We start from the raw sequence: 13,026 nt of genomic DNA on the forward strand, positions 1-13,026 counted from the left end.
GGGCAGGTAATCATATAGATGCAGTTCCTGGTGTTACAATTTGTATTTTTTGTCCTATCGGAGCCAAGTCAAGAGTCTTAATATGGCTGGTTAGTGGACATACACTACATTGCCCACACGGATAATGCCCCATCACAGGGGGAAGATTCCAGAGGGTCGTTTGGGTAGTGTCCCTATAGTTAGTTCGACGGCGAGTGTGCACCACTATATCCTTAATATTTTGGGTCCTTTTAAATGCAAACAAAGGTTTAGGGATCATCTCACCGCCACTGTTTAGGATCGACCACCTTTTGTTGATTACTTTCTTAATGTCATTAGATGAAGGAGTGAAAGTTGAAACACAGGTCATCCGCATGTTGGGTTCCTTATTGTTAGTCAGCAGAAGGGCTTCATGATTATTATTTATAGCCCTTTTCAGAGCTTGGCGAACAATTCGAGGTGGGTACTGTCGAGCATGAAGTTTCATCTGCAGGTCGCCAGCTTGAGTTACATACATTTTTGGTGAACTAGCATTACGTCGTAACCGTAATAATTGTCCAAAGGGTAAGTTGTCCCACAGGGATTTGGGATGGTGACTATCGTATGAGAGTAAGCTGTTGTGATCCGTGGAGTTGTGATATGTACAAGTAGACAATTTGCCATGGTTAATACAAATCAACAGGTCTAAAAAGGCCACCTGAGTTGTTGAAACAGTGGAGGTAAATTTCAAATAAGGATAGAGAGAATTTATCCAATCAGTAAATGTACTGACCTCAGTCAGGGGGCCCTGCCACACAATCAGAATGTCGTCAATATAATGAAGCCAAAGCTTGATGAAATTAAAAAAAGGGTTAGAGGTTGGAAGAATATATTGTTTTTCGAAGTTATACATGTAGAGGCAAGCTAGACTGGGCGCAAAGGTACTACCCATAGAAGTACCCCGGATCTGATGGAAAAACTGATGCTCAAACTGGAAAAAAAAAAATCCATCATGGCTAGTCTTGCACACTGCATGATAAAAGTAACTGGGGAAGACAGATTCCCAGGGCCCTTCGCATAGGGCTGTCTCCACAACTTGCAGTGTTGCCTCCTGAGGTATATTGGTGTACAGGGTCTCAACGTCAAGAGTACGTGTACCTCCAGTGTACTATTGATTGTCTCGATCAAATTCAAAACATCCTTAGTGTCTTGTAGATAGGTGGAAGACCCTTTGACAAGTGGCTGGAGAAAATGATCACCTCCGAACACTAACCAGTCAGTACACATCAAGACACAACCTCACATCTTACATCAACAGTCTGAATACTTCTTAAGAACACCTTACGCCAATCACTGTCAGCTTTTCCCAACTTTGAACGAAGCACTCAAAGGAAAGCTATTTAAATAAACCTAAGATCCACAACAATAATCAAAATCTATCCACACCATCTCTTCACCTGCCCACTTGTTCATGATGTGACCACAAACCTTATATTACAACTACTCACAAAGGTCCGAACAATCTTCCCTTAAACTCTAATTCCCTAATCTAAAATCCTGTACCACCCTCGAGCCGGATGTTTTCTATATATTCTATCCATCACTAAACGTGTTATGAATTGGCTTTGGCAACATGCTTGAGAGAAACAAATAAATACATATATGTTCCAGGATTAGGGCAGACAGGTGGCTTTCCCTGTTGTTATCCAGTTGACCTTGCCATCTGGTCAGACGCACTATTTCATGTTTTGCTGTGAAGAGCAAGCTGAGATATAACTGAAATTGCCCCCTTTCCACAGACAGGTGAACGCTAGAGGGGTGGGGCTGGAGCCATTACAGCCTTGGGACAAGGGATGGAGGGATGGGCATGGCCAAACACCGCAGGGATGTGGTGGGAGGATGGGTGGCAAGGGAGCCACAGTAGACATACCAGAGAGTACTTCAAAGGGGTAAGCCACAACTTATTATCTGAAAAGAGAAAAGGTCCTCCGCGGTTATCCACAAACTAGGTGACACACTCCCGTACCACGGACAGAGGAGAGAGATGTGATTTATTTTAGAGGTGCAGTAGGTATAAGAATATACAGGTAAAGCTTTCTACAACTTATCCTCCTAAACAGTAACTCAAACAATACAGTGGTCAATCCCGATCTTTAAAAGACGCCCTTACTGCACCACGATTGGGTATTTGCAATCTGTACATTAACTCTAAAGCTAAATGCACTTCTATTACAAAGGCAGGTTCATAGAAAAGCACATTATCCCTTTAGAGTGACATCATATCGTACAAAATGTAAACAAACACACTATGGTAAACTTCATGTGTTATTTCTGCTATGCGCCTTGTAGCTTCACTGACAGTGCTTCTTTAATGACACTCAAGCAGCCTTTCTGGAAGATTGAGAAGCACATGTAACTTTATTGTCCACTCACTCAAGTGAGATCTTAAAACTACCGTAATGAGGAATTCTGGAGGTTCCAAAGTTTTAAATACTCTTGCCCCCTTTGTCCTGAATTACAGCGAGCGGAGATACGTTCTGTTTTGCTGTTGCCTCAAGTTAACACCATGAGCTTGATTGGAGCAAGCACTGAGCTCCCTAAGGCTTCTTTCTCTAGCTCACCTGGTGCCACTGATGTGAGCTGCACATTTTTTTGTGCCTCAAACATTGTAATTGTTTAGTCTATTAAATCTCAAGCAATTGAGAGCATGTGTGTGTGACTCATGTTTGTTTTACTTTAATCTGATGAGTTGGTATTTCAGCATTTTCTCTCTTGTAGAACTGAACTGCTCCCAAAAATGAATGAAATTGGATTCCCGGCATTAATATGAATTTTCTTTTGAATCTATTATCCACGTGAGAAGTACCCCAAGTGGCAACTTCACATTACTGAAGACCACAATGCACAGTTAACATGCCTTCATTCAGGACTGCTGGGACTCAAAGGACCACATCAAACTCTGAAGCAATTGATTAAGTAAACAACCTTTGCTATTTGTGCACAACTTGATATCCAAAAAGGTAATAATGAAACTGCTGTTCTGATAAATATGCGGATGAAAAATACACTGAAACATGTCAATATCACTTGACAGTGGAAGGATGTTTTTTTTTTTTTAAACGTATGCATGATACAACTTATTCAGAACAAAAGAATGACTACACAACTAACCCTGACATAACTGTCTTCTCCCCTGACTATTAACGTACGGTTCAGGTACTATCTTCCGTGTATAGGTGCCTGCGCTTGTGTATTTAATAACAATAATATGTCCCTGAGCTGAAGTTTTTAACTGGTACAATTCACAATGTCTGGCAAAGAGCGTTGCTTAAAGTAATTGGCTTCTATCCAGCGGTAAGCACCAGATTGCTTCTATCACACTTAATTTAGTTTGAGTGGTGCTAATGACAATCACTAATATCCAAAGGTGCTGAATTGAAGGACAATGTGATCATGAAGATGTGAAAAGCAGATTCAGGAAGAAAAGGCCTGATCAAGAAGATAGGTTTTGAGGAGATGCCTGAACCGCAAGTACGGATTTGTTTCAAGGCGTAATCCAGATGGAACGCAAAGCTGCGTCCACCAGCACTAAACCTGCATAACTTTACCGACAAGGAGCCAAGGAGATTCCTGGGATGGTAAATCTGACAATCATTCTTCAGTATTGAAGGGAATCCAAGGGAATGGTGATAGAATCTGTAAAGGAACAAGTCCACTTCAAAGCATGAGTTTAACATGGATAGTAAAGAAAGACTAGTTTCAAAAAGGAAACTGGTCATGCACCTACTAATAGCAAGACAGGTTTACCCCAAAGGACAGGAGCCACTAACTATCAACTGGTATCACGGGAAAGGAAGTAAGTGATGGGCGCTCTGGATCTACATCTCAACTTGCTTTAGAGCAGTGGTCTCCAAACTTTTTAATGCGCCCCCGTCCCGCCAGTTGAAAAATAAAAATCATTGGGCCCCCCTTCAGAATTTTTCACAAATATTTTATAAAGATGGCAATGTTTAAATATTTCTAGATATATTTAAACATTGTAGTTAAGTACTGTTGCAGTTTTATAAATGCAATAACATGTTTCTGCTTAAAACAAAACACTGTTATCTGTGAAATGCTTCTTTTGGCCAGAGCCTGGCACCCCCCCCTGGGATCACTTGAGGCCCCCCTAGGGGGGCTCGCCCCCCAGTTTGAAGACCCCTGCTCTAGAGAGAGAGCTCCTTAACCAACCTCATCTCTTAACAGAGTGATTGTTTCTCAGCTGACCACAGAATCCTTGTGCAGGTAGAACATTCAGTTGTATTTGGGGACACTGGGTAAATTATCCGCTATCAGGATAACTTGACTTATCATTGGGCATTCTTTAGGACGTCCGTCCTCCTTGAATGTGTCCGATAAGACTTTATCCGACTGTATTAGTTTGTGAAACATTTGAGGACACCATTTGCATTCTGGGGGCTACTTGTGATTCCTCTGAGCTCAGACGCCAGTAGATTGGTTTTGTTTCCTCCGCTGCTGTGCTACAGTAGATGACATTTGTGTCTTGTTCTGAACTAAATGTACATTTAAACTCAAGCTCAGCAACAGACCAGATTTGGCCCTGGATTACTGTAGTTCTCTATCAAATCTGACTCTGGAGGTGGAGCCGCACAAAAAAAAAAAAGACCTACCATCCCTGATGAAATAATGAATTACAGAATTATATATACAGAAAGATCTGCACAATGATCTAAAGAATGACCTACAGATCTGCAGAATAATATGCAGAATGACCTACAGAATAATATGCAGAATGACCTACAGAATGATATGCAGAATGTCCTACAGAATGATAATGATCTATAGAATGACCTACAAATCTTCAGAATGATCTAAACAATGAGCTACAGACCTTCAGAATGATCTCCAGGATGACCTCCAGATCTGCAGAATCATCTACAGCGTCAGCATCCACACAGCTGTTGATGGAATTAAAGTCAAATGACGATACACTCAGTCGAGGCAGCTTAGAAACAACAATATCTTATAAACAAGGACTAAGTTATCTCTATTTGAACTTTATTGAATAGATTCTCCCTGTGCTTTTCATGAACTCAAAAACAGCAGCTGCTGGGAGGATGTTTTTCACATAATCACTGACGCACAAAGGATGCCTCACCGTTCAATTTTCTGTGTGAGAATAACAGTTGGTTTAACTTGTTTTTTCACTGTCCATGACATACTTTGAAATTTGGAAGGACATGAATTTACAATTAATATATTTGTTTTACTGTATTACTTATTAGCGATGGCGAAGGCCCTATCTCAACACCACGTTTCACCCCATTGTCAGCACAGCTGGTAACTAAGCTATTTGAATCCACAGAGTCTGGTGTTCTTAGTGATCCTTGTCCACCCAAATCCTGCATCTTGTATGCGGGACAACAGCCACACACCTGACCACGCTTCACACCTGACCACGCGTCACACCTGACCACGCTTCTAAACAGCATCCTTAAACCAGGGTGCTTCCCAAACGCCTGGAAAAGGCATCAATCATACGGTAAAGAAACTTTCATTTAACCCCTAAAGTTAGTAGTTATTCCCTTATCTTGCAACTTCCTTTCCCAGCTAACATTGTGGATAAGGCCATGAATACTGAACTTTCATCTTTTCTTGCTAGTAACCAACTGCTTCATTCATCCCAGAATGGCTTTAGAGGTAATCACAGCACGGACTCCGTCTTGCCTGTAGCTACTGAGGAAATCAGAGAGATAATTTACAATAGAGGCAAAGCTGCCCTCATCCTTTGGGACTTGTCGTCAGCTTTCGACACCGTCAATCACAAGGTACTGCTTGCTCATCTGGAAAGCCAGAATTAGTGATTCTGCCCTGACTCTTTTAGGCTTCGTTCTAGCGGGCCGAGAACAATCGTTTGTGCTTGGCAATTTCGGCTCTAGGGGCCAGATGTATCAAAGGGTTTTACCCATTCTGTGTCAATGGAAAAATGCTTTGGTACATATGGCCTTAAGTCCTTTTCCCTTCCCTGAGGAGTCCCACAGGTCTCATCGCTAAGCTCCACATTATTTGATGTGTATGTTACTCCTTTGGCAAAGCTGATTCACTCCTCTGTGTTATCCATAGTTTCCTATGCTGACGACACCCAGATAGTGATCTCTATTACCACCAATATGATAAAGGTAGCCAAACAATTTTGTAGTTGCATGCAGGAGAAGGGTACATGGATTAAATAAAACAGTCTTAAACTTAATGCAAGAAAAACAGAGGTTCTTTTATTTGGGAACGATACCTCGTTCTGGTCCCCCATGTGGTGACCTCAGGATCTTTATAAATGTGCTTCTTCGGTTAGGAAAGTAAACAATCTCAGAGTCTATTTTGATGACAAGCTTACCTCTGCAAACAATATCAACCAAGTAATTTCGACTTGTTTCTATCTTTTAAAAATCTTGAGGAAAAGGTTTCCTTTCAGAAACAGAAAAGTCATTGTTGCCCTTTTATTATCTAGAACAACAGCAATAACTGAATAAACTCAAGATCTTACAAAATGCTGCTGCACAGTATTTGTTAAACATTCCTAAATTCTAGTCCGTTTCTCAGATAATCGTCGATTTACACTGGCTGCCAGTAAAAAAAACACGTGTTACCTTTAAGGCCCACTGCACGACTCAGGACTGTGTTATGCTCCAACATTACATTCTGCCTTCTTCAAGCATTTAAGGGTTCCAAAGTTCAAAAAGGCTCCTTGGAGCAGGAACAGCATTATACTGTCCACCGGAGACCTGTCCAATCTGACTCATTTTAGGAAACAGCTTAAAGTCTGGCTTTTTTCCAGTGAACTCTTAGACAGGCCTTATCTCAGTTCAGACAGCTCACTGGCGCCAAGGCACCCGAGGGCATTTGCGGCCTTTATAAAATTAAACTTAACCTTACATTTTATCTACAAAAATGGAAATGCTATTTGGCCTTGATAGTTTATTTTTCCTGCCCAAATTAGAGGGATAAAGTTAGAAGTCTACAGTTCTATTTCAAACTCGCTCTGTAGAAAGAAACTCTACCAAAGGGTCTATCACAAAGTCTGGTAACAGAAAGGCTGCTATCCCATGGAGTCCTCTGTCGCTGACTTCACAGTCCAAGGCAACGTCCTCCAAAGGCCCCACAAGGTCATGTGTGAGGATTAACTCTCTGGCCGCTCTGCACTACAGCAGATGCTGTATATAGCATGGGGCACTGCTCATCCTCAGCTGTCTAGATCTTCTGAGCTTTGAGAAGAAGTTTTCAAGACATGAAAGTGCTCCAGGGGAAGAATTAGCTATTGGAATGCCCAGCCTCAAGCCGTGCATGGAAGACCTGCGTAGTTCACTCTTGTTCCTGGGATATGAACGCTGCTAGGTTCCCTGTCGGTGGAACGGTGTTGTGTTTCCTTCTGCACCTTCAGAATGTTTAAGGTGAAATCAGTCAAGTACCATAGTGTCTCATGTGAACCTTTTGCTTTACTGTGCTCATAAAGTAGTAGTAATCTTTCTTCTTACTGTCGTCTGAAACCAAACCGCTTTTATGCTGAAGTTCATGCTGTGTAACTTTCAGAGGTGTGTGATCTGGAGTAGCTTGGAAATGCAGCTCTGTATATCTTCTATCGCTAGGACTCATCTTGACATACTTCACAAGTTTGTCCCCTCGAGTGGAGGATGCTGGATTCTTTGGAGACCAGAGACCTCTACTCCTTGCTCTCCGCGTTTAACCATCTGCTCCGCCCAGGTCGCACGTCACAGTATCTCCAATTTTACTTGGTATTTGCTTAATCAATGAGATTACAACTTCTTTATCTCATGTAATTTCATTTTGCTTGTATTCCCCACACCTCTGTTAATGAAACACTTAAGTGCTCACAGCTCCCAAAAGACTAGTCGCTCTGTGAGGACGCACTTTTTTTATGTATTTTCTGGTGTCCAAGAAGATGGTGCTTTTGATTGAACTTTTTCCCGCATGAGTTGCATTGGTAAGGTCTCTCCCCAGTGTGCATCTTCTGGTGCCTATGAAGAACTCCTGTTTGGTTGAAGCTTTTTCCACAGATAGTGCAATGAAAAGGTCTCTCTCCTGTGTGTATTCGTTCATGTGTAACGAGATTTGACATTGCAGAGAAGCTTTTTCCACACTCACTGCATGCGTACCTTCTTTTCACCTCATGCGTGCGCTGATGTCTGGGATGGCTTTTCTTCTGGCTGGTTTGCTTAGTCGCAGGAGGAATATATTGTCTGGAACTTTGCGCTAGATTTGGTTCACACTGAATGATGTTGTAATTTCTTATTGCACTTTCAGAAATACTGTATGTTTCTGGTCTAGGTGCATCTGGTGTTACTTGATGTGCCCCAGAGTGAGTTTGTTGGCTGCAGTCACCTTGCGACTGCAGAGTTTCTTCTCCCCTTAGTTCTTCCTCACGTCCTGACCACACAAGGTGCGTAGGATTAGGGTATTGAGACATGTTCTTGGCCATGCTTCCTCTAAGACTTCTTGCCGTAGGTCTGCAGAATGTTGATCTACCAGAATATTTCAAGGAATTACCAGCAATTCTCTTTCTGTTCATGCTTCTGTTACCTGTTGGATCAAAAGTCAAATAAGAGTATTACCTTTCTTTAAAAAACAAATGCACATTTATTACTTGTTCATATATACTGAAGCATCCCACATGTCATGTCATGAATTTCTCTAGCTCTTAAAAAACAATGATTTCATTCAGTTTGCTACAACATGCATTCATCTTTCACACTCCCGTGTATTACGTAGATGGCCTCCCTCTGCTTGCATCACCATGTAAACTGAACACAGCCACAATTTGATGATGTGCCTGTTCAGAGTGGGATGTGATCAAAGAAATATTAACCCACTTCAAGAAAGAACTCATCCCTGTATAAAAAAAGGCCTGCATTCCTCTCCATTTCCTCTCCACCATTTGGTTCCTTTCTACTCCACCATGTAGGTATCACCTTCCCCCCTCAGTGAATAATTATCAGCCCTTCAGTATGGACTAGTTCCAATATCACATATTTTTCATTAACCTGATTGGGAAATCAAACTTACTATTTACGTTGTATCTAATTACAAAATGCCTTTTGAGCGTTCGTTATGTTTGTAAGAGAATTTATAGAGCTCACATTTAGGCACTTCCAGTACATGCAGATGATTTGAAATCAGATTCCAACATTCTGAAGGTTGAACAAGAACACTTTATCCCCATCATCACCTGCCTGAGTGTGCAAAGACAGAAATACCCAGTGAGATCGCGGAACGTTCTTCGGACGGAGACAGGTGCGCCTTCTTCTTCCAGGCAGGAGCCTTTGAATATTATTGTTGGAATGGAAAACTCTCAGTCAAGCAATGAGTTGGTGCAAGATGAACCCACAGCATATTATTGATCAATTACTGAGACAGGCCCGGATAGATTCAGACATGCGCCGCTGGTGAAGTCTAATCTGGACGCAAGTGCCGCACCTGCTAGGGATTTCTGGCGAAAGAAGAGGCATGGCAAAACTATCAGGTGTAGGCAGGTGAAAGACATCTACTTTCACTTCCTACTTTCACCACCCTTGCCACATTGGGTGCTGAGTGTCAGGTTTTTGTCTCTCAGTCTTCTCACCCAGGATACTAGACCCGGGAAGGAGTCGTCCAATTCCTGTGCCCAAAATTCCTCTGGCAAACACCTATCCAAAGCCCCCCACCCCAATCTAATCTTACTCCTGCAGGTTCAGGTTGAGACAGCCGTCTCCCATCCAAAGATTTATAGCCGTGAGACACTACATATGTTTCTAACTTTTAAAATCAGTTATGTGCAGCCTGTTTAATTTTAAGCAACAACACTGAATGCACAAGAGGAGCAGGCATGCACTGTGCTCTCCACAGCCCGATGAGCCCAGGAAGAGCAAGGGAGACCATGATTTTACAGGTGCCGCTGAACACGCGAGCCTCCACAGCACGCACACTATAGTAGCAGGGCTCCAGCTTTACCTGCGCTGCCCTCCCTCATGAAAGCATTCATTGTGCATCCTTAAGGCCACATTAGTTCATTCTCTCTTTCCCCTACTATGTAGTTTCCGAACCCAACACCACCACACCGATTATGACACAATGATGCAGATTCTGAAATCCCAAGGTAAATGGAACAAGATGTCCCATTGCAAATATGACATAATATGCTGTTAGCAGGAGTAGGTCTAGTTTTAAAACTCATCGCTCTCTATAATATGACCTTCAGTTCTCCTTGGCTAGCAAAAGTATGACAAATGTGTGTCAACTCTTCGCTCTTACAGATGCACCACTGTGCGTGTCACGTCTGCTCAGGTCTCTGGGCAGAAGGTACCCCAAGATAACTGGGGTGTGTCACCTTCAACAACGGGGGAAAAAAAGGAGGAGAGAGAGCGAAGAAAGAGGTTGACCTCAGACATGAGAAGGGCCGGTGTGTAAAATCCAGGCAATGAGTACAAGTACAGTCTGGGTGCATCAGTTTTAATTGAGGACATCAGTCCTTATCCATAATCTGATCTCACTGGGAGCTTGGATAGGCTGAGAAGGGCAGGGGATTAACAAAAACGCCCCATCCCAAAAGCTTTCCCCTAGTTCATCTCTCGTACGCTCACAGATGTTGCACATTAACTTTTTGTAACCAAAGTCACATTTCTGAAGAATCATTTATACCTCACTGAAGAGTTGCTCAGAGTTGCTGAAGCAATCACCACTAAGGCAGAATGCTGATTGTATAGTAAAATAGGTTTGGTATCCTATTAAGATATTCACTCTTTTTCCTCAAAGAATACCCTTTTACACCAGATTTACAACATTCACCGATATTGTGTACGGAACTTCCAGAGTGGTTATCGGCTATGACTGCACTGGGCGCCAACGATCTGCACCTTCAGCTGCCTTTCACATGGAATGGATGTGCAAAAAGTTAAACCTGCCTTGCTTGTCAGTCCCTGATCATCCTCCTACAATAAAACGTCCACATGAATTCTACTGGATTTGTAAAGGGCATGGCTACTGAGAGCAGAGTCATTGACAGTGAGACAGAACTGGCTCATGACAGACAGTGTATACGAATCAGAGAAATACATCTGCACCTTCCTACAAAAATAGTACAGTAAAGAAGTGTCTTAAATAGATATCAACGCTATAGTTTATCATTTATCGGCAAAGTAAGTGCATTACACACCTGTAGCAGAGTAAAACATGTCACCTCTCTGAAGACTTTGGACGCCCATGGAATAAGTCTTATCCTCTTCAGTAAATCCGACTGATGCCACTGGTGTGGAAATGTCAGACTCTGCCATGAAAATGCATTTTTAGACACCATTGCTGACCGTCCCATCCTTCAAGAACTCATGCATGGGTGGAATAAATACATGCATGAGGAGTAAAATCATGGAATTATCTTCAGCAAAGACAAAGAACATTCATGTACGCTTGAAATTTAAGAAATAAATAAAGAGCAGACTCTTTCCCAACTGATAATGTTGATCGCAACAGCCAAGAGCCCAAACCCAATCTACATAAAAGAGGACAGCAACTTCAGACATCTCAGCGTCATTCGAAGGAGCAGAACCAGTTTTCCTAGAAGTATGGCAGACACGACCACAGTCACATTTATCTCTAACTATTTCACGTCACTCCATGCATAAGTGAAGCTACGTGATCGCAGCAACAAAGAAAGCACGCACAACACCAAATCATTTACCATATAGGCCACACTCACACCCAAGACCCTTTAAACCAGGCCCAATACTACTTAAATGTAAGCGTTCGATCCCCGACTCCTTTTTGATCCACGACACAATGGAATGTAGTGACATACAACACAGTCAGAGACCGCCCTGGTCATCATGCATGACACCAAAACACTTCACATGTAGGTTACACTACAAACCTACTTATTTCCACCAAGCACAAGCAATGGAGGGCCACCCAAACCCGTCTATCAAAGCATTCTGCTGCTTTGTTAGGGTTACGAAGTCCTATATCAATGCAACTACAATACAGTCAGTGATACTGTTTACGGAAGTTGTAATGCATGAGTAAAATATAGTTCACTATAAATCAATGCTGCATTATAGAGAACCACACATGCTTTTTCGATATATGGTTCTAAGCTGTAATTTACACACCTGTAGGTCTGTTAAATTGGTCCCTTCTCTGGTAGCCTTGGATGTCGATGGTGTACGTCTCGCCCTCTTCGTTAATACCAATCGATGCAACTGATCCAGCAGCTTCAGGCCCTGTTAGGAAAAGGTTATTAAATGCAATCGGATCATGGACAGTCTCAGTAATATTAGTTTGTGATTCATTGTTACGTTAAGGGATATAGCACATTTCTAACAGACCGTGTCTTGTGAACCCGACCAAACTGTAATTCCAGACTGACATTCCTCAGTAGTAAAGGAAGCAGATTACGGGAAGAAATTTTAAACATTGTTCACAAAAACTATAGGTTTCCCGTCTACACACAAGAACACACAACTGAAATAGAGAACTATGCACGCGCACACACAGCATATTCCAGCAGATGTAGAAAGACATACTAACATTCAATGTCAACACACCTGTAGGTACACATACCATCAACATACAAGCACTCACGTCTAAATATATATCTCAGCTTTGAAAATCTTCTACGTGCCAGTATTGTAGGAGGCTGGACTGGCTTGTAGTGAGTACCTAGGGGTACTTGCACCTTGCACCAGGCCCAGTTATCCCTTATTAGTGTATAGGGTGTCTAGCAGCATAGGCTGATAGATAATGGTAGCTTAGCAGAGCAGCTTAGGCTGAACTAGGAGACAAGTGAAGCTCCTACAGTACCACTCAGTGTCATATGCACAATATAATAAGAAAACACAATACACAGTTATACTAAAAATAAAGGTACTTTATTTTTATGACAATATGCCAAAGTATCTCAGAGTGTAACCTACGTGAGAGGATAGGAAATATACACAAGATATATATACACAATACCAAAAATATGCAGTATAGTCTTAGAAAACAGTGCAAACAATGTATAGTTACAATAGGATGCAATGGGGACAC

At 42.0% G+C, this 13,026-nt stretch overlaps 1 protein-coding gene across 2 annotated transcripts in view; it reads right to left on the minus strand.

Moving 5' to 3' along the window:
- Positions 1 to 6,208: 6,208 nt before the first annotated feature.
- Positions 6,209 to 13,026, minus strand: part of LOC138286717 (zinc finger protein 436-like) — a 112,436-nt gene continuing 105,618 nt past the window's right edge. The window contains exons 6-8 of one of the 2 annotated variants that reach the window (XM_069227228.1): positions 12,108 to 12,218; positions 11,159 to 11,269; positions 6,209 to 8,550 (exon numbers count right to left, since the gene is read on the minus strand). In XM_069227228.1, the coding sequence (XP_069083329.1) occupies positions 7,859 to 8,550; positions 11,159 to 11,269; positions 12,108 to 12,218 (914 nt within the window). In that variant the 3' untranslated portion in view covers positions 6,209 to 7,858. The remainder of the gene's footprint in view (positions 8,551 to 11,158; positions 11,270 to 12,107; positions 12,219 to 13,026) is intronic. The other variant, XM_069227230.1, reaches the window with a different exon arrangement.

This window comes from Pleurodeles waltl, chromosome 3_2 (genome assembly GCF_031143425.1).
Source record: "Pleurodeles waltl isolate 20211129_DDA chromosome 3_2, aPleWal1.hap1.20221129, whole genome shotgun sequence".
Lineage (NCBI taxonomy): Eukaryota > Metazoa > Chordata > Amphibia > Caudata > Salamandridae > Pleurodeles > Pleurodeles waltl.